General features: G+C 54.8%; 1 protein-coding gene across 1 annotated transcript in view; it reads left to right on the forward strand.

Moving 5' to 3' along the window:
- Window positions 1–6,302: 6,302 nt before the first annotated feature.
- Window positions 6,303–23,749, forward strand: part of ARHGAP39 (Rho GTPase activating protein 39) — a gene marked incomplete at both ends in the record, with an annotated part of 56,177 nt that continues 38,730 nt past the window's right edge. Inside the window, 2 exons of the mRNA XM_082015053.1 lie at window positions 6,303–6,394; window positions 10,523–10,954. Of these exons, the coding sequence (XP_081871179.1) occupies window positions 6,303–6,394; window positions 10,523–10,954 (524 nt within the window). The remainder of the gene's footprint in view (window positions 6,395–10,522; window positions 10,955–23,749) is intronic.

Genomic DNA, 23,749 nt, shown 5'->3' on the forward strand with positions numbered 1-23,749 from the left:
GCACAAAGCAGGTCAGATGGGAAAAGTCATCTCTAGCTGCGCTTACCCACCACTCCTGCATCTCTTCAGACTTCAACGCGTAGGTTGTTCTGCTGCCTTTTAAACTGGTGGAGATCTCTGGGTGTAGTGAGTGTGTTTTAGTCTGCCCGTAGAATCAGAGAACGGTTTGGGCTGGAAGGGACCTTTCAAGGCCATCTAGTCCAACCCCCACCGTGGGCAGGGACGTCCCCAACCAGAGCAGGGTGCTCAGAGCCCCGTCCAGCCTGACCTGGGATGTGCCCAGGGACGGGGCATCCACCACCTCTCTGGGCAGCCTGGGCCGGGGGTTCACCACCCTCATGGTCAAAAAATTCTGCCTTAGACCTAGTCTAAATCTCCTCTCTTTTAGCTTAAAACCGTTACCCCTTGTCCTGTCGCTACAGGCCCAGCTAAAAGCCCCGTCCCCACCTTTCTCCCCAGCCCCTCTCAGCCCTGGCAGCTGCAGGAAGGTCTCCCCGGAGCCTCCTCTGCTCCAGGCTGAGCCCCCCCAGCTCTCCCAGCCTGTCCTCCCAGCAGAGCTGTTCCAGCCCTCGGAGCGTTGCTGGGGCCTCCTCTGGCCCCGCTCCAGCAGGTCCGTGTCTCTCCTGTGCCGAGGGCTCCAGAGCCGGACGCAGCACTGCAGGGGGGTCTCCCCGGAGCGGGGCAGAGGGGCAGAACCCCCTCCCTCGCCCCGCTGGCCACGCGGCTTTGGGGGCAGCCCAGGACACGGGTGGCTTCTGGGCTGCGAGCGCACGTTGCCGGCTCATGTCCAGCTTTTCACCCGTCCGTATGGGGAGAGGGGGGAGCGTCAGGCCAGATCAGAGCCCGGGATCGAGCCTGATGCTCCAGCAGCCCCTGGCCTTGGTCTGTAACTACATAAATACCCCAAACCTTGCAGTTTGCAAGGATCTGGAAAGGGACCCAGCACGTGGCTGCCAGCAGCGCGGCATCCCCCGCTGGGCAACGGCTATTTCAGGACAGTGGGAGAAGACAAAGACAGACGTCTGCTCCGTCCTGACATGTATCTGCCGTAATTTCAGCGAAGGGGAAAGTGCTGACAAGGCAGAGGTTGAACTCTAAAGCCACCTTAGGAAATAATAAACTTTTCCGTCGCAGCGAGTCAGCTGTGTATTGGCCTGAGCCTTCGCTCGTCCCTTTCAAAGGAAGTAAAAAATGGAAAATTCGGCTCCAGCAGGCAAGAGCCGTCGCCTGCGTGTATTAACGCCGTGCTGCTTTGACGGGGAAGGGATCTGACTTTCTTTGCAATGTCAGGGGAAGGTTCGGAGGCTGACGCGGCGAAGGCCAGACGTGATGGAACTATGGCGGCGCGAGCCGATGGCGGGATCATTGCGGCATGGGGCGCGTGGTGAGGGCAGCAGGAGAACTAGTAAGCGTTGGATTTACGGGTGGCGGGGGGTCCGTCCCTGCGGCAGGAGAGCAGGGTCTGGAACCTTATGGCTTGGGAAAAGAGAAGGGGAACTTCCATTTGACAGGGGTTGGCAGGGAAACGGAGCAGAGACGCTAGCTGCGGGGCTGCTCCGCCGGCTGGTGCATTTGCCATTTCTGGGGTTGATAAGAAATAAGACATTTTTTACGATGAGGGTGGTGAACCCCCGGCCCAGGCTGCCCAGAGAGGTGGTGGATGCCCCGTCCCTGGGCACATCCCAGGTCAGGCTGGACGGGGCTCTGAGCACCCTGCTCTGGTTGGGGACGTCCCTGCTCATGGTGCGGGTTGGACTGGGTGAGCTTGAAACGTCCCTTCCCACCCAAATTTTTCTATGATTCTATAAGACTCCAGTGAATTTATTATCATGAAAAAGCATCAAAACTCCGGTTGCCGCACAAGCTGTGGCCAGTTGGTGGTATTCCTCCAAAAGCATCATTAACACAAGCAGCGTCTTTGTCAGGAGAAGAAGCTCCGAAGGCCGAGCAAACAAAAGCCCGTCTCTGGCTGCTGTTTCTGAGGAAGAGCTTCCTCCCTGCCTCGCTCAGCGCTCTGCAGGCTGGCCGGCGGTGACCCAGGGACCACGCGGCGTATCGATCGGTGGGTGCGTGGGGAGCTTGTGCGTCTGAGCTACCAAAAAAAAAAATCCATCGTGCCCTGGTACAGCGGGAGCCGATCCAGCTGCACAGCCCGATGAAAGCTTGTGGAGGGAGATGGAGCCAGCAGGAGCATTAGGTGGTGGTTTTGTGGTCTCCTTAAAGAGCTGCAAGTTTTGTTGCTGGATGGTGCCTGTGGATGGAGAGATCTGCAGAGCCTGGATCTCCCTGGACCATGCTGGTGGGCCAGCAGCTCCAGGGATGGCCAAAGATCAGGGACTGTGCTGGAGAGTGCAGAATCATAGAATCACAGAATCACTAGGTTGGGAAGGACCTTCAAGATCATCAAGTCCAACCATTAACCCAACACCACCATGTCCCCTAAACCATGTCCTGAAGTGCCACATCCACACGTTTTTTGAACACTTCCAGAGATGGCGACTCCACCACCTCCCTGGGCAGCCTGTTCCAATGCCTGACCACCCTCTCGGTGAAGAAATTTTTCCTAATATCCAATCTAAATCTCCCCTGGTGCAACTTGAGGCCATTTCCTCTTGTCCTTTTGCTGGTTACTTGGGAGAAGAGACCAACCCCCACCTCACCACAACCCCCTTTCAGGTAGTTGTAGAGAACGATGAGGGCTCCCCTCAGCCTCCTCTTCTCCAGACTGAACACCCCCAGTTCCCTCAGCCGCTCCTCACCAGACTTGTGCTCCAGACCCTTCACCAGCTTCATTGCCCTTCTCTGGACACGTTCCAGCACCTCAACATCCTTCTTGTAGTGAGGGGCCCAACACTGAACACAGGATTCAAGGTGCGGCCTCACCAGTGCCGAGTACAGGGGCACAATCACTTCCCTACTCCTGCTGGCCACACTATTCCTGATACAGGCCAGGATGCTGTTGGCCTCCTTGGCCACCTGGGCACACTGCTGGCTCATGTTCAGCCGGCTGTCAACCAGCACCCCCAGGTCCCTTTTCCGCTGGGCAGCTCTCCAGCCACTCCTCCCCAAGCCTGTAGCATTGCATGGAGTTGTTGTGGCCGAAGTGCAGGACCCGGCACTTGGCCTTACAAACTCTAAGGATGGAGATGTTACTACGTTTAAAAAGGGAGGGGGGATCGTTAATTAAGTTCAAAGGTCCTAAACAAGAGCTGCCCCTTCCCCCGGTACAGAAGTGCATGGTCGCAATGGTTTCTTCAGCCATTAATGCCTGATTTCATAGCGCCAAAACCGTGGTTGCTCCCCAAAAGCGGTGGGTTCTGGGTTTTGATACACACAAACTCCATGCACCGGGGTTGGGGCAGCCCCCGGTACCAGCACAGGCTGGGGGTGAAGGGATGGAGGGCAGCCCCATGGAGAAGGACTTGGGGGTACTGGTGGGTGAAAAGCTGGACATGAGCCAGCAACGTGCGCTCGCAGCCCAAAGGCCAACCGTGTCCTGGGCTGCCCCCAAAGCCGCGTGGCCAGCGGGGCGAGGGAGGGGGTTCTGCCCCTCTGCCCCGCTCCGGGGAGACCCCCCTGCAGTGCTGCGTCCGGCTCTGGAGCCCTCGGCACAGGAGAGACACGGACCTGCTGGAGCGGGGCCAGAGGAGGCCCCAGCAACGCTCCGAGGGCTGGAACAGCTCTGCTGGGAGGACAGGCTGGGAGAGCTGGGGGGGCTCAGCCTGGAGCAGAGGAGGCTCCGGGGAGACCTTCCTGCAGCTGCCAGGGCTGAGAGGGGCTGGGGAGAAAGGTGGGGACGGGGCTTTTAGCTGGGCCTGTAGCGACAGGACAAGGGGTAACGGTTTTGAACTGAAAGGGGAGAGATTTAGACTAGATGTAAGGAAGGCATTTTTTATGATGAGGGTGGTGAGACAGTGGACCAGGCTGCCCAGAGAAGCTGTGGATGCCCCATCCCTGGAAGTGTTCGAGGTCAGGCTGGATGGGGCTCTGAGCACCCTGCTCTGGTTGAAGATGTCCCTGCCCATGGTGGGGAGAGTGGAGTAGATGGTCTTTGAAGGTCCCTCCCAACCCAAACCACAGTTCGATGATTCTGTGCCCACTGAGCTTTAGCAACTGCTCCTCTACCCCGAGCAGAAGATGTGGTGACGTGGTCCAGCCTAGTTCCCTGCGAGGGAGGTGAACTGAAATTACTTCTTGACCATTACGGAAGAGATTTGCCCAAGGACCATTTCCGAGGTGTGGTGGATGCAGGACGACTGGAGTCAAGCTACCACAGACTTGTCTTGGAATTTTGAGGGGAGCACGCCCGATTTTGGGGCTCATCTCTCCGCATGAGTGCCTAGGCAGGAGGAGGAAGGGTGAGGGCCGGTGTGCGTGGGCCGTTTCGTGGTTTGGCTTTCTGGGGGAGCAAGCAGCAGAGAAGCAGAAGCCGTTTGCCTGGTCTCAGCGGGCTGGCTAAGGATCCTCGTGTCAGCCAGCCCCCGCGGCACGTTGCTTCTCCAGTTAACGACGTCCCGGCTCGGCGCCTGCGCCCTGAGCTGGTAACTCCTGCTCCGTGGGAAAGGCTGGATTTTTTTTGGTCACTCCATCCCACTCAAAGCTTTTCCGCCAGCTCCAGCGGCCGTAGCAAGAAGCTCTGCTCCTCTGGTAGCCCGCCCTGATTTTTTCAAGCTGCCTGCCTCTGTCAGGCCAGTTAGCGAAGAATTATTATACCTTTCGGGTTAGCGATATATTTTCGGAAAAGTGTTCATTGGCACTGAAATTACTAGTGCAGAAACAAGCCCCGGCCCCCAAACACTCTGATATTCTGCTAACTATTATCTACCTACGGTTAATACTGGTTTATTGCCGACGCGCAGCAATTCTGTGCCTGCGTTCATCAGCCCCGGTTTTTTAAGGCTTGGCACCACAGAACTATGTTTTGCTGGTGGCTTAAACAAATTTTTTCAATAAAATATTCCTGCAAAATAACAGGTGCATAATAAACCAGATGATTGTCCTGCTCAGAACCAGGGCATTTAAGAATCAAAGCAACATAGTATAGATTGTATTATAGATTATAGATCATCCCTGGAAACATTGCAGGTCAGGTTGGACGGGGCTCTGAGCAACCCGCTCTGGTTGAAGATGGCAGGGGGGTTGGCCTAGATGACCTTTAAAGTCCCCTTCCAATCCAAACCATTCCATGGCTAATTTAATTTTTATTTTTATTTTAACAGTGGGAGTGAGATGGGAATGGTCTTCTTTGTGGGATTGTGCACTAACGGGGAGATTTTGGTTCTTGGACGTGTTTGGATCTGGAGCACCACCACGCTGAAGCGATCACCTGGGGTGAGAGATGTAACTATGACAGGAGCAGAGCACCCCGGGTGCTTTAGAGCTCCTTCCCAGTGCCTTGCTCTCGCTCTTTTAGGGTAGGCTTGGGCCAGGTCTCCAAGAGCGCGCCAAGGAGTGGGAATTTGAATTGCTCTTGCTGTGTTAGCCTGAAGCCTCAGGTCTGGGTAAAGCTGATGCTGCTTGATCCTCCTGGGCATAGTTTGCTCCTTCTTGGAGGGCTCAAGAGTTAAAAAAAAACCAACCTCCAGCTTCTTCTCCCTCCAGTTACGTGGGAGGACCTTGCTCTGAGCCGTTTCCTTCTGACTGAGACGCCCTCCGAACCGATCCAGGCTTCTGACCCCACTACGCTCTGAGACAGAACGATGCTTGCTTGGCTGTTTTCCCCTTGTAACTGCAGTTATCAGTAAATTCCAAGTCATATTAAGTCTAAGATACTTCGAAATTTAAGCTTCTCCTGATCGGATGGGCTCATGGCATGAACTGCTGTGGTGGCAGGAGGGATGCAGAGGAGGCTTTCTGGAGTGATGTCTGGATGAGGCATGGGTGATACGGAGCGGTGGGTCACTCAGCAACACCGACGTTGCCCAAGAGCCTCCGTGGCTCTCTGAGGCCACATTGACCTTAACGATCCCAATTCTGGCTCGGTGAAACCCAACTTAAATCACAACACGAGCGCCGTAAGCCCTCTGATGGCCTCCAGGCCTTGGGGTTGTTGTTGTGAACCATCCTTCTGCATCACAGCCTGAACCTCACAGGGGTGGGAGGTTGATCGTACCGCCCGTGCCCGGGGTCCATCAGGAGGGTCCTCTTGCGCTCATTGCATGGGGAGGTTGACCAACGGCATTCCCAGAACATCCCTTCGGCATTCCCTACGTTCAGCCCAAGGGAAGGAAAAAAGGGTTTCCGAGGAGCTGGCGTAGCCATGTGTTAAATAGGCAGCAACTGGTGCCAGAACAATTAAAGGGATGGTGCGCGCGGTGGAAACAACTGAAAAAGGTGAGTCGGAGGACCTGAACAGCGGGATGTCCTTGGGGGGTTTCTACAGCAACGAGGTGAGGCAAGTATTTGTTCTCTCCCGGCTTTGTCGCCGCGTCTCCGATCCCACATTGCTCCGAGGTGGAGGAGGGAATACGTAGCATCGTCGCTGCAGGACCGAACCTCCTTCCTTGGGAAGCTCAGGGTGAGGATCCTCTCCTTAAGTAGCAAAATAAGGCGTCTGCGACTTGAAGTTCAGTTGACTGTCGTGGGCTTTTGGATAAAGTTACGAAGTTAAGCTAAGTCCAGGGTTCATTTCAAATGGCTTTGCATTTTCAGAAGTCTCATCTGAGCATCAGCTGGGCTCCTTTTCTGGGCAGAGCAGGGAAAAAACGGATTTTGGGTGAGTCTTGGAGCTTTTTGGAGTCTTTCCTTTATGATGAGGCGGAGGTTTCCTACACAGCACCGTGAGTCTGAGGCTCCCTGGGCACCTTCCACCCTCCTGCATCAGTTATAAATCCCTTTAATCCAAGAGCAGTAGGATCTGCACTGTCTCGGGCCATACCCGCTGGGCTATTAAAATTTAAGTTATGCCGGTGAGATGAGTTTATCCGGCTACCGCAGCTTGTAGAGATTTCTCTGCTACTTGGTGAAGAGGTTTTTTGGGCTGATGCAGTAAATAACGATGGTAATTCTGGGCCACGACCGCATCTGGTACCCAGACTGGTCGTGCTGCACCTACTAGCCAGCAGCAGCACGTTGCCCCACTGCTGGCCTCGTGCCTGGGAAATACTCTGTGTGGACCCTATTTGGGGCAAATAATACTCCGGAATTTTAGCCCTGAGGTTTGTGCTTCTGGGGAAGAAAATACGACGTGAGAGGTATTTTTTGCAAAACTTAAGAAAAGGGTTTGGAATAAGACGGACCTTTATCAGAGCCCTGTCCCCTGTTCCTGGGGGTTTTCTTCCCCAGATTTGCTGTCGCACGGGTACGTCGGCTTCCCTGTCTGCACCCCAGGTCCAGCCGCTCCAGACGCGTGGATTTGCTTTGACTTTCAGGCAGATGAATCTCGGCTTCGTGTATCTGATGGGAGATTTTCGTTGTTCTCCTTTGCTGCTGCCCGGAGCAGGGCTGAGGGAGGGTGGCCCTTGGCTGTGGGTCCTTTGCCTCGCGACGCTGCCGCGTATTGAGCATATATGAATATGAATGTAATATGAATTACCCCAGCAAATTAGAAGGCTGGCAAGGAAGGAGAACGGTGAATGCTGAATTTCTTCTTCTCCAACAGCAGGGAAAATAATGATGCAGAGCGGGGACCTGTAGCCCAGACACTGCCCGGGGTTACTAAGCTGATAATTCACAGTGAAAACCAAGCGGAAATTAAGGGCTGTAGGACAAAAGGTCCTACACTTCCTTAGCACACTAACTTTTTCTTCTGGGGTGCTGCAGACTTTTACCCTGGCTGGTTTATAGCCCATGATGATCCAGTTCTTTTGGGTCAAAACAGACCTTCATCTTTGTCAAGCTCCGTGGGGCTATTTTTGTTCTGGCCTGGCCTAGCCTGGTCTAATCTACTTTATTTTTGCTTCCCTGTGATAACTGTGGAGCACTTGAGCTCTCGTTTCACCCTGGGGGGACCCTGGATGAAGGACTTTTTATTCCTCCCTGATGCAGATAGCCCAATATCTTCTGGGCAGGTAGACCCACAGCCCTGCTGCAGCAGCTGCCCTTAACCCCGGGGAGGTTATTTTAAACCAGGGTGGTTGAAGAGAAGCGTTAAAACTGGGAGCCAAGCGCTGACACCGACCTGGGGCCAAAAGCATTTTAATGGAAAATGCCGAGTCAGCGCATCACGCTCAGACCCAAATTAAAACCTTCGGTGGAAACCTGGAGAAAATCTTCTAACTCTGCAGAGCTTGAGCTGGCCTCCAGCTGAACCGTCACGCTGTGTCAAGGCTGCTCCTTAGGTCTGAGTTTTGCAGAATGAGACGAGGCGCGGTACAGGATTTCCACTTCTCCGAGTGCTTTTAGTCTCTGCTCTGCAAGGAGAGGCTTAACTGCGGCTTTTTCTCTCTGTGCTAGGAAGAGGTGGGGAGGTTTTCGTCACGTAGGCGTGTTCGTTCAAAGCTGGGAAACTCTGGCGCCCGAAAAGCCCGCTCCTGGTTTTTCCCAATCCGGTGGTTTAAATGGGGTTGGAAGATGAGCTGGACTAGCCGGAGGGCTTGGGGCCAGGCGGCCAGCGTCCCCGGCTGCCCGGGCGCGGGTGAGTGCCCCCCGAGGACTTTGGGTGCTTGCAAGTGCTTGAGCAAATTGGGCATTTCCGCAAACCCCACCCAGGACTCGCTCCCCGTCAGCGGCGGCGAGACGCGGCGTCCCTTGTCGGGCTCACGAGTGCGTCCGCTCGAAATGCCGCCCAGTTTGATAAGCGTCGCGTGGCGCACCGGGGGCTTTTTCTTCCCGCATCTGTTCCTATCCCTTTCTTAACAGACCTGTAAATGCAGACGAGGACAAATTCCAAGGAAGAGATTTTAGTTAATACGAGCACCCCTTGTATTTTTTTACATAAGCCCACGCCAAAGCGAAGACTTTGAATAAGACGCAGCTGCCTGTAAGCCTGGGGTATCCCCCGGATTAGCAGAAGGTGACACCTGCAGGGTTTGGGGTAAATTGTCTGTTCCTTGGGATTACGACTTCTTTTAATCCTCTTTTGCATTTCTAAGCTGCGTTTACTGCTTTGTGATTGCGGCAACGCCCTTTGCTGTGTTTCTGAGTGAGCTGGACCGGCGTGTTGGGCTGACGGTGCCTGAGCCTTAGCTCAGCAGCGGACGGGGCGACGGGAGGAAGGTTAAACCACATTTTCTGCTCCATCTTTTGGAGATGAGCTCCCTACTCTCTGCAGAGACCAACGTGAGACCCACTCCTAATTTAATAAATGCGCGCGGGGGGCACCGAGCAGCGTGGGGCTGATCTCTTCTCCCTGGGACTCAGTGACAGGACACGTGGGAATGGCTCAAAGCTGCGCCGGGGAAGTTTAGACTGGACGTAGGAAGCATTTCTTTACCAAGAGGGTGGTCGGTCACCGGAACGGGCTTCCTGGAGAGGTGATTGATGCCCCAAGCCTGTCAGTGTTTAAGAGGCATTTGGACAATGACCTTAATAACATGCTTTAGCTTGTGCTCAGCCCTGAAGTGGTCAGGCAGTTGGACTAGATGATCGTTGTAGGTCCCTTCCAACTGAAAATTATTCCATTCCATTCCGCTCTGTTCTCTTCTGCTCTGTTCCATTCCAGCCTAGTCTAGTCTAGTCTATCCCATTCTATTTTATTCTATTCCTCCGCACAGAGCCCAGGGCATGGTTGGGTCTGCTCGGTCCTCGCTGGCTCCATCCCTCCCACTGTTGGGTTTCGGTGTTGATGCAGCCTGTGGTTATCACTGAGTCGAGGTGTGTCGGGGCGGGTGGTTTGGGGAAGGTGCTGGAGGTGGGACGCACGCGCCGCAGAGCTGGCGCCTTTGCCCGGTGTCGAAATCGAGACGGAGGGAAGGAGCGTTGGCAGAGCCACGTGGGAGCCCGGTGCCGGCACGCCGGGGTTCGTGCCGGGGAGCAGCGCTGCTCCAACTGAACTGAAGGGGGTTGAAGCCATCGTCTTCAAGTCTTGCATGGACAGATGCTGCCGGGCTTGGTTGTCTGGGCGGCAGCACGGAGCTGCGGGGTGGTCTTGCAGAAGAAGTAAGTTCATTGCCAGGTTGGTACCTGCGGCTGGGCTCTGTCCTTCCAGTCTCTCGCCTTTCCCCTGCCCCTCACCGCCGACGGCACACCGAGCACGCTGCAGCCGCCGGCTCTGTGCCCCGAAGAGCTCAGGCTGTAAAACGCGGGGAACGCGGGGTGGAAGCCGTGAGCCGGGGCGAATGCTGGGGTGCTGTAACCCAGGCGTGTACTTTAGCGTCTGTTTGGCAGCCTTGCTGAATGCCCCCTTTGCAAATGCTCCATTTGGTGTAAATAGCGCTGCGGGACTCTGCGTCGGTGGGGGAGAAAGAAAGAGTTGCCGTCTTCACCCAAGCCGCTCTTCTTCTCCTTCCTGCCTCCCCAGGTGCTGCGAGCGCTCGCTGCAAGCGTTGAGTCATGGAATCGTACTGTGGTTTGGGTTGGAAGGGACCTTCAATGACCAACTGGCTGAAGTCTCTTTCTCTCTCCCTTGTCTGTTCTCCTCCAGGCTGGAATGGGTGGAAATCATCGAGCCTCGAACCCGGGAGCGCATGTACGCCAACCTCATCACGGGGGAGTGCGTGTGGGACCCTCCCGCCGGGGTGCGGATCAAACGCACGAATGAAAACCAGTGGTGGGAGCTCTTCGACCCCAACACCTCCCGTTTCTACTACTACAATGCCACCACGCAGAGGACGGTGTGGCACCGGCCGCAAAACTGCGATATCATCCCCCTGGCCAAGCTGCAGACCCTGAAGCAGAACACGGAGTCGCCGAGGGCTTCCACGGAGAACAGCCCCGGGAGGAGCAGCAATGTCAGCAGGGAGGGCAGCACCAGCTCCTCCCTGGAGCAGGAGCTGGAGGGCAGCGAGAAGGTGCAGGAGCAGAGGTCGAGCCGTCAGGCAAGCCAGTATGCTGTAGTGAAAGAAGAAACGGAAAGGTAAAAGCAAAGCTGGCTCCGCCGGCACTTCGCAGGCGCGTGCGACTGAGCTCGGTGGTGGGTTGGTGCCATAAAATTACACGTTCGGGTATCCTGATAGTCTCCCAGCGCCGTGGAAGAGCAGAAAGCAGAGCCCTTGTCCTGCAGCTCTTTATTTCTGTTGTGTAGAGGTATTTTACGGATGGCTCCTCCAGCTCGGTTGCTCATGGGTCTGTGCACCAAGTCTCAGAGCGCGGGTTTGCTCCTCCATGAAACCATCATAGGAGGAAGAGGTATAAGCGCCTGTGAAAGGTGTTTCTCCTTCTTAGGGGCAACTTAGATATTCCCTCCGGAAAGGTACATTTGGGAAATAATTTCTTGTGCTCGGAAATACATGGTTTTAGAGAGTGGCGTGGTTTTAAAGCATTTTTCTGGATAAGATCTCCCTAATAAGGCAGCAGGATGCTGCAAGCCTGGGTTGTCCCGCCGGTCCGCGGAGCCCCAGGCACAGATGATTTCTCTTGTAAAGGAGAAACTTCGAACCGAACGGTCAGTGCTCGGTTTCTACGGTCCAGCTGCACGTGGACAACGTACTGAGGCGTCTGCATCGCTGCTCTGTGCACTTCGTTTCGCGCTTTTGTGGCTCGCAAGCTGCCAGTCAGGCGGTTCATTGCTTAACATAATTATATTCTCTTCAACGACGCCTCTTACGATGATAATAACCGAACAGTGTCACCGGCGAGCAATCAGCAGCGCCGTTTCTGCTCGCAGCTGGTTCCCTTCCCTTACAGCCGGCGCACAGAAACCGCGGCCGGGTGATCTCACGGCCACGCAGGACGGGAACAGGAGCCCCCAGCTCAGCACGTGCTTTCATGTGGGACCTAAGGCACAGCCGTGCCTCCGCGCGTCTAGCCCGTGAGCGTAGGCTTCCCCGAGCTTTTGGAAGATCCTCTGATAAAGTGATGGAGTGTTGGGGATGGCATCTTTCCTCACAAGGCAGGTGCTGTTCGCAGAGGTAGATGGTTTTGACGTTCAGTTACGAGGGTGCCGGGTGGCAGACACGGCTGCTCATGGCGGCCAGGTCTAGCTGGCTCTCTTCAGGGTACACTGCCGGCTACTTAAGCCAGTCTTTGCTTGCCCATCCCCAAAAATACCGAACCCTGACCTTCCGTTGGACACGGGGTGATGGTTTTAAACTAAAAGTGGGTAGATTCAGACTAGATCTAAGGCAGAAATGTTTCACACTGAGGGTGGTGAACCCCCGGCCCAGGCTGCCCAGAGAGGTGGTGGATGCCCCGTCCCTGGGCACATCCCAGGTCAGGCTGGACGGGGCTCTGAGCACCCTGCTCTGGTTGGGGACGTCCCTGCTCACGGTGGGGGTTGGACGAGATGGCCTTGAAAGGTCCCTTCCCACCCAAACCGTTCTCTGATTCTATGACTCCGTGAGCCGCCACAGGCAGCAGCCTACTGTACCCCGCCTGCCCGGCCTGCTGCCAGCCCGGGGCCGCACGTCACCTCGTCCCTCAGGGACGGCTGGTGCGGGCTGCGTCGGCAACGCGAAATCCTCAGCTGTGGGGATTCCCTCTGGAGAGAGAACGCTTCGTCAAACGAAACCACTAGCGTCCAGGATAGCCGTAACCCTCCTGCCCGCCCCACATCTTGCTTCGTGTGACTCTAGCTGAGGCAGAGGATATATGTCTCCCACCACTTTGTGCTGGGCGTTGCCCAGGGATGGCAAAATAATGCCTTTCTTGAAGCGTTTCAGGATAAAGACCAAGGGACTCCAGGCAGACTTTGCAGTTGTGCAGAAACCGCCTGTCCTTTCTCCCAGGGCCCTGTTGTCGTGCTGGCTGGCCCACGCGCAAGCAAAGATCTTCTCTCCCTCCCATCTCCTCCCTCCCAGCCCCAAACTCTCTCCTTGCCCAGGTCCGTAACTCTGCTTGGCTGCCCTACGCCTCCATCCCACCCAGGTTCACCTTCCCACCACCCACTGGGTTGCCCAGTGCCTCCTCCTTCCATCCAGCTTGACTCTGCTGAGCGGCAAGTGGTTAATTGCCTTCCTGCATGTGCCCTGTACCGGCACGTGTCCTTCTTGCAAGCTGCGTAGATGATGCCAACGTCACGAGAAATAAATGAGGTGCCGCCCGCATCATGCTCGGAGGAGTTCCCGGCACTTGCCCTTGCTGGGAAGGATCCCATTTCCCATTGCCTGTGTTTGGACGGGTAGGGAACGTCATTCTGGGCACAAGGAACGGGAGCAACCACTGTTGGAGCCTGTTTTGGGGTGCACAGACCAGAATTATTGGGTTTGGTTTCTAGGATTGCGGTTGCTGTTCCATGACGTGCTCCCCTCGGGGGAGCACTCCATGTTGCAGCAGGCTGGGCTCAGGGACTCCATTTCCTTCTCAGGTATTTGCTCCTGCAGCTCCATTTTTTATGCGACGAGCACCTCGGGTGGACATTCTACTTCTCACCGGTGGGGATGGCCAACAGCTCGTCTCATGGCTAGCGAACAAGCTGCTTGGTCCTCCCAGCCCTTGGGCTGAACTGCTCCCAGCTGATCATGGGAACATTATTTTCTCTCTTTTTTTAAACTCTCCATCACTAAGTCTTCTCCAAACCTTACGGCAGCTCCAGCAGGAACCTGGAGGTCAGTGGAAGGCATGGTTCTCAGTGCTCCCATGGGTGGTAGCAGCCCTTTGCACCTGCTCCAGAGCTGAATCATAGAAACAGAGAGTCACAGAATAATTTGGGTTGGAAGAGACGTTCAGAGGCCATCTAGTCCAACCCCCTGCCATGAGCAGGGACGTCTTCAATGAGAGCAGGTTGCTCAGAGCCCCGTCCAACCTCTTCCAATGACGGGGCATCCACAACTTCTCTGGGCAACCTGGGCCAGGGTTTCACCACCCTCACTGTGAAAACTTTCTTCCTTAGATCTAGTCTAAATCTCTCCTCTTTCAGTCTAAAACCGTTACCCCTTGTCCTGTCGCTACAGGCCCAGCTAAAAGCCCCGTCCCCACCTTTCTCCCCAGCCCCTCTCAGCCCTGGCAGCTGCAGGAAGGTCTCCCCGGAGCCTTCTCTGCTCCAGGCTGAGCCCCCCCAGCTCTCCCAGCCTGTCCTCCCAGCAGAGCTGTTCCAGCCCTCGGAGCGTCGCTGGGGCCTCCTCCGGCCCCGCTCCAGCAGGTCCGTGTCTCTCCTGTGCCGAGGGCTCCAGAGCTGGACGCGGCACTGCAGGGGGGTCTCCCCGGAGCGGGGCAGAGGGGCAGAACCCCCTCCCTCGCCCTGCTGGCCACGCGGCTTTGGGGGCAGCCCAGGGCACGGTTGGAGAAGCAGGAGCTTGTTCCCGAAGCAGCATGAAGGGCTGACGGGGATCAAGTGGATCGGGTTTAACCTCCCTGGGCTTTGCTGCAGGAACACGTGCAGGATCAGCGCCTTCCTGGGGGAAGCGCTTGCATGCTTGTCCATGGAAGCAGGTCGTGGCCTCCACCCACACCTTCCCTCTCCTTTTCCAGCGCTTGGGCTGGGCAGGTGTATTACGGGATGCAAAGCTGCTGGGAGGGAGGACCGCACCGAGGCTCTCAAATAGAAAGGCTTAACCCGCGGAGACTTTCTGCTTGCGGAGGAGAGCAAGCCAGCCCTGGGGTGGATTTGCTGCTGGCTGCCGGAGGGTTGCGTGTCCTTTCAGCCCCAGCAATTCGTAGTCTTGGCCTTGCCGGGGCCGGCGTAGAGCGGGCGTGAGGTCTCCTAGCTTCAAAAAGAAAATAAAAATTAAAAAAACAGATGCCACTAGAGGGAGCAGATATTCCTGCTCAGTGGACAGTTTCCACCTGCATCCCTGGAGGTGACACAACGGTCTTGTGGAGGTGACACCACGGCCTCGTCCCTTCAGCTCAAGCGAACCGGGGCAGCACGCTGCTCCGGTGGAAGCACACTAAAGTCTCTTGACCCCCATGTCCCGGCTGGAAAAAAATGACATTCCCTCATTGACCTTCCCCTCTGGGCGAGCAGAAAGCCTGGAAAGCTTTGCGGAGACCTCAGGGTCGCTGGGACCCATCGAGGGAGCGATTTCCAAACACAGAAGACCCCCTTGGAGGGGGCGAGGGTGCCGCAGCGCGGTCTGTCGCTGCTGCGCGCCCTCGCCGCTCTTGCCACGAGGGAGGTCTGGCTGCCGGAACAGCCCCATTCCCGTCAGAAACGGGGTGGTCTCCGCTGCGCTGGCTCACGGGAAGGGGCGACGCCGTGGGCTGGAAGGGGAGATGTGGCTGAGCCTGGGGGACGCGACCCTCCGGCGGGTGGGGGGTGGATGGGAAGCCGCAGGAACGTCGGTGTAGTGCCGGCACGGCGCGGGCAGCCGGATGGTTAAATCCGCGTGGGATGGCTGTGGAAGCGGGTAAAGCGGGAGGCAACTACCAGCGATGGGGTGTTCGCTCCACCGCCCCGGGGGTGGCCCGTAGCTGGGCGAGCGGCGCAGGTTTTACCCAGCGCTGATTTCTGCGGCCACGCACGGACGAAGAAGGAGGGCTCGCGTGTGCCGATCTGCAGGGAAGCTTCCAGGGATGCGGCGGCTTCGTCTCCAGAAGTGGCTGATGCTCTCGCTCCCAGGACAGATAAGCCGAACACGAGCTGTGCAAATTAAAAATTTATTTTTGATGGCAGCGATAGCGGCTGCAGAGGGCAGAGCCAGCTCAGGCGTTTGTGCCCCGAGCTTCTCGCCATTCTCAGCCTTGCGGTGTGGGTTTCTGACCACGAGCAACTTCCAGGCACAAGCCAAAAAAATACTGTGTTTGCGTACAGTGTACTCGTTTCTGTACCTGTCTGAGTCTTAAAACTTGGGAAAGCTGCTTCAGGCAAGGAATGTTACAGCACAGGCAAACCGGGTGTTTCTCGTGGGGCTTAAAACCCCTGAAGACACGAAAGCTTCTGCAGGAGGACGCGGTAAGTACGATGCCTCTCTGTACCGGAGGCATGAACTGGAAGCCGCTCGCCGAAGGTCAGGCCGTTGCTGGCTCTCAGCGACCCTGTGGACGAAGCTTCTTTTATTTTACCCTCGTCTTTTGCGTGTGAGCGTTAAATTATATACCGCCGTAGGGATGTCGTGGGCAAGCAGAAGGTGAAGCTTTGATGGACAGTGGGCCAGATCTTGAACTTATGTGATCTTTCAAGACACCTCCAGCCCTGCTTTCGGTGACATCTCTGATGCTGCGTGGCTGGCTGCCCACCAAAGTGATGGCTTTGACCTGGTGGGTGTATAAACGCCCGCTACAGGAGGTGAATGTCAAACTGCTTTACTTCAGTCTTCCTCGACGAAGAGCACTGCTGCAACCCTTTTCTGCAGGGATCGTAGAATCATAGGACGGTTTGGGTTGGAAGAGACCTCCAAAGGCCATCTAGTCCGACCCCCCTGCAGTGAGCAGGGACGCCTTCAACCAGAGCAGGGTGCTCAGAGCCCCATCCGACCCAACCTGGGATGTGCCCAGGGATGGGGCAGTCCACGGATGGGATGACCGTAGAGGGCTGATTTCAGCAAGGCCAGACCTGCTGGGTGCGTCTCAAGCGCTTGCAGGACTCAAGGGTGTTGGGGGTCCCTCCTGGGACCACTGATCTCGCAGCACCCAGGGCTGCATCTGAGCCTTGCTGTCCATGGGCAGCCGAGGAGGGACCCTGAGGTGGGCCAATATGTGCAATATCGGGGAGGGGTGGTGGCAATTAGTCAGGGTCACCTCTGCGTGGGGCAGTTGGTGTGTACCTGAGCCTCAACCCTACCAACCACGAGATGAGGATGGATCTGGGCATCATGTGGTGTGTTGGAGATGACGACTGGAATTACTTTGTTTGCATCAAAAGGAGGAAACAGAAGGGGATTATTTGAGAGGCCGAGGAGGGGTTGGATCTAGAAAACAATGTGGTGTGGGGCAGGCTGAGTAATCGCCTTCAGTCAGAGACATGGTTGAAGTCTCCTTGGTAGGACAATTTAAAAAGAAGTTTTTCCAGATCATGTTTTTTTTTTTTCTCATAGAAGAAAAACAGCTGGACGGAGCTCTGGAGGTCATCTGGTTGAACCTCCTGCTCCAAGTTCCGTAACATTAGGTCTTATAGTCATTTCAACAAGATTTCTGGCTAAGCATTTCCCTCCTGAACTTGTCTGGTCTTAAAAGGGAGATCAGGAGAAGCGGGCAAGTCTTGAGCAACTGATCTCATTGGAGTTTTTACTCGGAGGTGCCCCACGCCCTGCGGCAATGGGAGGATTTAGGAACCAGAGCATCTGGTTTGGTAGGAGATGGTGGAGGCTGCGCCGGGTTTGTTCCTCGTGTCCTCGGTGCAGCAGCGGACCAAGTTGTGGCTGGTTCCGTCACCCATGTGCAGGTCGGGGATGCCATCAGCGCCTGCATCCAGGGAGAATGTGCTGTTGTCAAGTGCTTGGGTCTCACTGGACGTGCCTTACGCTGCCGTGGTGAGGTGGGATTGGGATTTGCACGTAGCTAGAATTAACAGCTGGGTCCGGCTCCGGAGACGGCAGCAGGAAGCACTGCGGTGTTGTCTCAACTCGGTGAGCTGGCGTCTGCTGATCTTTGGTATCTCAACAGCAGGTTTGTCTTACTGGTCAGCAAAGATGGAGCGCTTCCCAGCAGGGATTTCTTGCTCTTGCTGTCTTGCCCTAGACTTTGCCTTGCTGGTCTTAAACCGGCAACTTTTCTACAAAGCATAACATGACTGCTGCGAAACCTCCGTCATGTCAGGTCACTGGGTTTTGCTCCGCTGTCTGAAAGTGTCTGTGCTTACTGGTCCACACGGAGTCTTCCTGTTGCTCAAAATCCTTGGAGAAGGCTTCGGGGGAAGCAGAGAGGACCTGCTCGGAGGAGCTTGTGCTGTCACCCACGGGGGACTGGGCTGTGCTTCGCCGGGCAGGAGTGACAAGTGAAGTCTTGAAGGACAAGCAGGTGGATCTTCTTTGACCATCAGGAGAGCTTTCCCTGGACCACCACCCAGGACCCTTTGAGAATAGGGGGTCTTTACCGAAGTCCCATCTGCCGTGAAATTGTGCCCAAGTTATTTCTCAAGACTTGAACGTTTCTTGCAGGTCTCCCCTCGATCCTGCAGCCTGGCGTGATACTGGAGAAGAGAAAACGCAGCACTTAAGTCTTCCTGGATTAAGTGTAGCTGAGCTGAAGTAGCTGAGGGGGATTCGCTTACAAACAAGTCTCTGAAACGTGGCGGAGCAGTCTGGGGTCAAGGTGTGATGGTAATGGGTCCTGTCAGATGCCTTGGGCAGAGCAGGGCAGCTGCAGGTAAATGCACGGCTTTAAAACACGAACCCTTCTCCCTGGTGCAGGCAGCAGCCATTTTCTGACTGCAAAAGCCCAAAAAAGCAGCTTTGCAGTTTAAAAGATGGCTCAAACCTAGAAAGTGTGTGTTTTGAGTGTCTGGGGAGCTGTTTCTCAGTGCCGTGGGTGAATGAAACCACGATTTTCTTTGCAGCTCTCTCCATGTATATCCTTTTTCTGAAGGTGTTGGGAAGACCTGCCGTGCTCAGGTTTGGAGCGCAGGTGGATCCATGACATAAGTCTCTGCAGCATCTGCTGCCCAGGGATTTTCTGGATCCCTGCAGATATTCTCGGCTCTCCTCTAAAAAAGCCTCTGCCCTGAAGAGAAACTGTGGAAGGACGTGGACTTGCTTCACAAAGCCCTGCAGCAGGGCTGCAACATCGAGCAGACCCCAAAGACCTTCCTTCCCAACATCTATAGATAGGTAGACCATCCTATCCCAACATACAGCAGTAGCGTAGTGCATGAAATTCAGAGCATTTCTTCACCCAAAGGTTTGGGTTTTGCCAGCTGGATGACATCTCCCTGCCTGGGGTGAGGGTGCTGCAGGTGCTGGCTACGTTGGGCATGTCGCCTTCCATCTCAGGGCTTGGGTGTCAAGCTCTTCTCCTGCAGTTGGGTCAACATCATGCCGGCAGACCAGCTATGTGGTGGGAAGGGGAGCACAAGCCTGCTGCATCCCTGTGCCAAGAGCAAGTGGTTCTCCTCCGTTTAGGAGCACTCCACCCAGGACAGAAAGCTACCTCTGGTTCCACAGGCAGCGAGCCCTTGCACAGACCTGGCCTCAGTGCAGGTTCAGGCAGGGTTTGTAGGATGGGCTTTCTTCTGGGTCACCATCTCTTAAAAAACACAGAATGCCAAACTGTTCTGCTTTGAGGTTGGAGAAGAAATTTCGATGCAGTGGCATGGGCAGCTCAGGCAGATGAGGGATGTGACCATCATTGCTGGAGCAGGCAGTTCGAGTGCCACGTGCTAGGAAAAGTTGGGAAAGATTTCTTTACAGAGAGAGTGGTCAGGCATTGGCACAGGCTGCCCAGGGAGGTGGTGGAGTCACCATCTCTGGAGGTGTTCAAAAAACATGTGGACGTGGCACTTCAGGACATGGTTTAGTGGGCATGGGGGTGTTGGGTTGACAGTTGGACTTGATGATCTTAACCTTAACGATTCTGTGATTCTGTGACTCTGGGTCTCCTTCCAGCTGATGAACCCGAGTGCTGCAGGCTTTCCGCAGAGGAAGGGTGTGGACGATACGTATAAAACCCATGTAGCTCCGGGAACGCCACTTTGGCATTTGTGAAACTGGCAATAAATAAGCTCTGCTCCTTGTTGCCTTCTCCATCTGCTGGTAGCAGAGGACTGAACATTTCTGCTTCCTGAGAGGCCGCTTCTGAGGTCTAGAAAACCCTCCGCAAGCAGCCGGGGTGACCTCTGCAAGCACAGCCTTCTCTGCGAGCCTGCCATGGAAGGACTTGTTCTGAAACAGCATTTGGTGTCCTTTACCTTTTCATGGTGCGTTCATCTAGATATGAGCCTCCTGGTACTGCCAATATCCCGAGGTTGGAGCAGGGCCACCCATGGCTTAAACAACATTTTTATGGGTTAAGTCCATAAAGCTTGGTCAGTACTTAATGCTGAGATAACTAACCATGGGAAGTTTTCCAAAGGATGTCCTGGGTTCTCGATGGCCGTATTGACCCGCTCCTTTCTGAAATGTGCTCCTGACCGACTCATGGGGTGACGGCCTGGAGTCAAAAGCTTCTTTCGGGTGAAGGTCAGAGGGCTGGAACACCTCTGCCATGGAGGAAGGCTGAGAGAGCTGGGGCTGTTCAGCCTGGAGAACCTAGGGCTCTGGGGAGACCTTACTGTGGCCTTTCAATACTTAGAGGGGACTTAAAAGAAAGATGAAGAGAGAGTTTTTAAGCAGGACAAGGGGCAATAGTTTTAAACTGGAAAAGGGTAGGTTTAGATGGGACGTAACGAACAAATTCTTTACTGTGAGGGTGGTGGGACACTGAACCAGGTTGCCCAGAGAAGTTGTGGATGCCCCATCCCTGGAAGTGTTCAAGGTCGGGTTGGATGGGGCTTTGAGCAACCTGATCTAGTGGGAGATGTCCTGCCCATGGCAGGGGGGTTGGAGCAGATGAACTTTGAATTTCCCTTCCAGCCCAAACCGTTCGATGACTCGATGATTTGATGAAGTTTTTGCTCCGTTACAGGAACAAAATTTAAGGTGAATTTATTGAAACCTGAAGTCTGTTCCCCGGCTGCTGTTACCGCATCAGACGGTCTGCGGTTGCACTGATCTAGTCCAGCCCTAAATAGCTGCATCGTCCCTCTACCCTGCGGGTCCCCCGTCCTGCGGGGTTGTCATCCTGTAGCCGGGCCACGGCATACCACTCCAAATCCTTTTCTTCCTGCTGATTTATCCTCGGGGTGTTTTGAGACGGCGAGTGCCGGTGTGTACCGCCAGCGGGCAGAGCAAGAGGTCGGGGGACCGAGGTTGTCCCCTGGCTCCGGTGGCCAGGAGCTCAGGCACGGGCTCTGCCTGCCCTCAGAGCAGGCTCCAAGGAGCCCCGCTCGCTGCCACAGGGACGCTGCCAGTCTGGGGAAGGGAATGTTTGAGGAATTTGTAGGTATTATTGAAATGGAGATTTTTTTTTTTTTCCTCTTCTTTATTCGCTGCCTGTATCAGAACAGCCACGGCCCTGCTGTTCCCCTCGCCATGCTCGTTCCCCAGAAGCCTTGCACAGGAGGTCACTGGGTTATTTTTCAGCAGACATGAGATTCCACTTTACCGAACGAACCCGGCAAGATCCGAGGCAGTGACCTTCAACAGATGGTACTTTGACCACAGCCTTGACCTGCTTCCAGGGGTGCACCACCAGACCATGGCATGGGCTTCCAGGGCCACCTCAAGGGTTTTTACATAGACCTGCCCCAAACTGCTCTTGCTTTGGCCGCCACGACCGAGTGCATAAGAAGGTCAATATGGATTTGCTAGTAGGTGCAGCACACGTTTGCTTTGCTCTCCTGATTATTCTCGCTTCCCGTTTTCACCTTCTGTTGGACACTCCTTGCCCAATAAAAAGATTCATGTCCTCAGGACATGGGATAGTTCAGCATCCAGGTGAGCAGGGCTGTGGCTCAAGCTCCTTTTTCCACCCAAACAGCCTTCAGGCAGCCCGTTTCAAACAGCTGAATCCATCACAGTTGAGTTGCTCTGAAGGTTTTTGGTTTAATGATTACCACGCAGCCCCTCCAGCTTCATACTCTTCTGCTGGTTCCATGCGATCCTCAATCTCACAAACCTCGTCAGGCTGGTGTTGGGGAGGATGCTAATTGGAACCATCGGGGTTGCGGGGAGACAGGCAGCTTCATCTGCAGCGTGGGAAGCAGGGTGGGAACGGGCTCTGGACTGTAATTAAAGCCAAGAGCTCTCTGCAGGAAACCACTTTCCAGGTCATGCGTCTTTCTCCATCGCTTTCGCATGCTGCAAGCAGATTGCACGTTGCACGGAGGCTGCACACAAAGCTGAGCTCCCAAATTCACCGTCTTCCAAAGTTTTTTTGTCTTGTTTTACCCCTATTATCGCCTTAGCCAGGGTCATTCCCACCCATATCGTGACAGACGCCTGGCACTCTTGCTCTCCAAGAGAGATTCTCATCTGCTGGTGCTTGGCATCACCGTGGATTTCTCCTAATGAGCATAGTTGGTCAAAGAGCGACTCAGTTGGACTGGACGATAGTTGTAGGTCCCTTCCAACAGAAATACGCTATTCTATTCGTGCCTTTATTTACATTTCTCGCAGTGCCTCTAAGCAGGTCATGAGGATCATGGAAGTCAATTGGGTTAACCTGCGTTTCTGCTGCTGGGCATCCATGTGGATGTTCGGTCTTGAGCCCCCGTAGGCGAGTGACCTCTTGTGATCACCATACTAAGGGTCACCAATAGTTGCCACCTTCTCTTAAGTATCGAGAGAAGAGTTAATGGTTTCACAGATGCTTCTGCTCACCTTGTTGCAAGAAACTCAACTATTGAACCAATTCTGGGTGAGCTTTGTGGTTGGCGTTGGCTCCTCTGGCCAGGGGTCTAGAGCAAATCACAGAATCGTAGAATGGTTTGGGTGGGAAGGGACCTTTCAAGGCCATCTAGTCCAACCCCCCTGCCATGAGCAAGGACGTCCCCAACCAGAGCAGGTTGCTCAGAGCCCCGTCCAGCCTGACCTGGGATGTTCCCAGGGATGAGGCATTGCCCAGTGGGGAGCAGTGATGCCTTTGGCCAGCCAGAGCACGACGGGCATCTTTTCAGGGCATCCCCCTTCTCCAGTTGTGATCTCTCAGCATCCTCATTTTGTCTGGATGTTTGATTTCCCCCAGCTGGGAGACTGTCTCACTCAACTTCTTTTGGCTTCAATTTTCTTTCCCCCTTGCCAGTGCCGCAGGCGCTTGGGTGCTGGCCGCACTGGGTCTCGCCCCACCTGGCTGGGTGGGCTTGGCACTAGATGAGACGCCTAACATGATGCTGCTCAGAAACCCATCTTCTGGGCTCGACGGGTGTCACAGGCTCCTTCATTAATTCACATTTGCTCTCCGTGCTCTGGTCCTGCACGCTTCTTGCGGTCAAAGCGATAACGATGTGAGCTGAGCTCTTGGGCGATGAACCATCTGAAGAAGTACACAGATGTTTGGAGACGACGGTGAGTGGAAAATGCATTTCCAGCATAAAGCTAACAGCATCTCAAGATGTAACCCCCCTTCCTCATACCATTCTCAAATATTTCCGAGAAAAATGTTCATATCTTGCATTTCTTGCTCTAAGCCAGGGTGGAAGATGAAATTGGGGACAAAGCGCTCAGTCCTGTTTCTTTTTAATATCCTCTCCTTGAATTCTCCGCTGCCCGCTGCAAAGCAGGACTCCGGATTAGATGGGTATTTGTCTAACGCAGCCAAGCGCTTACGTAGATCGTCAGACCCAAAGTACAGTTTACATAACTGCAAAGAAAACCATCTTTTAACTTTTATTAGAAGCAGTGGCTGTAATTAAGAGTATGAAGCCGTGCAGTCCAGTGATTAGAACAGAGGATTAGGCGCTGGGATTTCATTTCTATTCCTGGCTTTGCCATCAAGCTGTGCTATTTCAGTCGACTTACTTTCCCTTATTTTAAAAATAAAAGCAATACTGCTCTCCGAGCTGCTGTGAAATGGTGCCGCTTCCTATTCTTGGGGGGAAAAAATGCTTTTTTTTTTTTTTTTAATCTGCTGAGGTGTTTGCTGTTCTGACAGAGATCCCCACGCTAAAGCTGCCAGGAGCAAACGTGTCTATACTGGAGCCTTTGCAATCCGCAGTTTAGGGTGTTAATGGAAAATGACCTTCGAAGTGTCCTCCACCCCAGCTGGGTGGAGGTCCCCGCCGGGAGAGGGGTCCCACCGGGAGAAAACGCGAAGCTGCCTTTTGCAAACGCTGCCAGCTCTGAGTGGGGCTCCAGATGTGCCG

Source organism: Phaethon aethereus (assembly GCF_964289735.1).
Source record: "Phaethon aethereus genome assembly, chromosome: 2".
Taxonomy (NCBI): Eukaryota; Metazoa; Chordata; class Aves; order Phaethontiformes; family Phaethontidae; genus Phaethon; species Phaethon aethereus.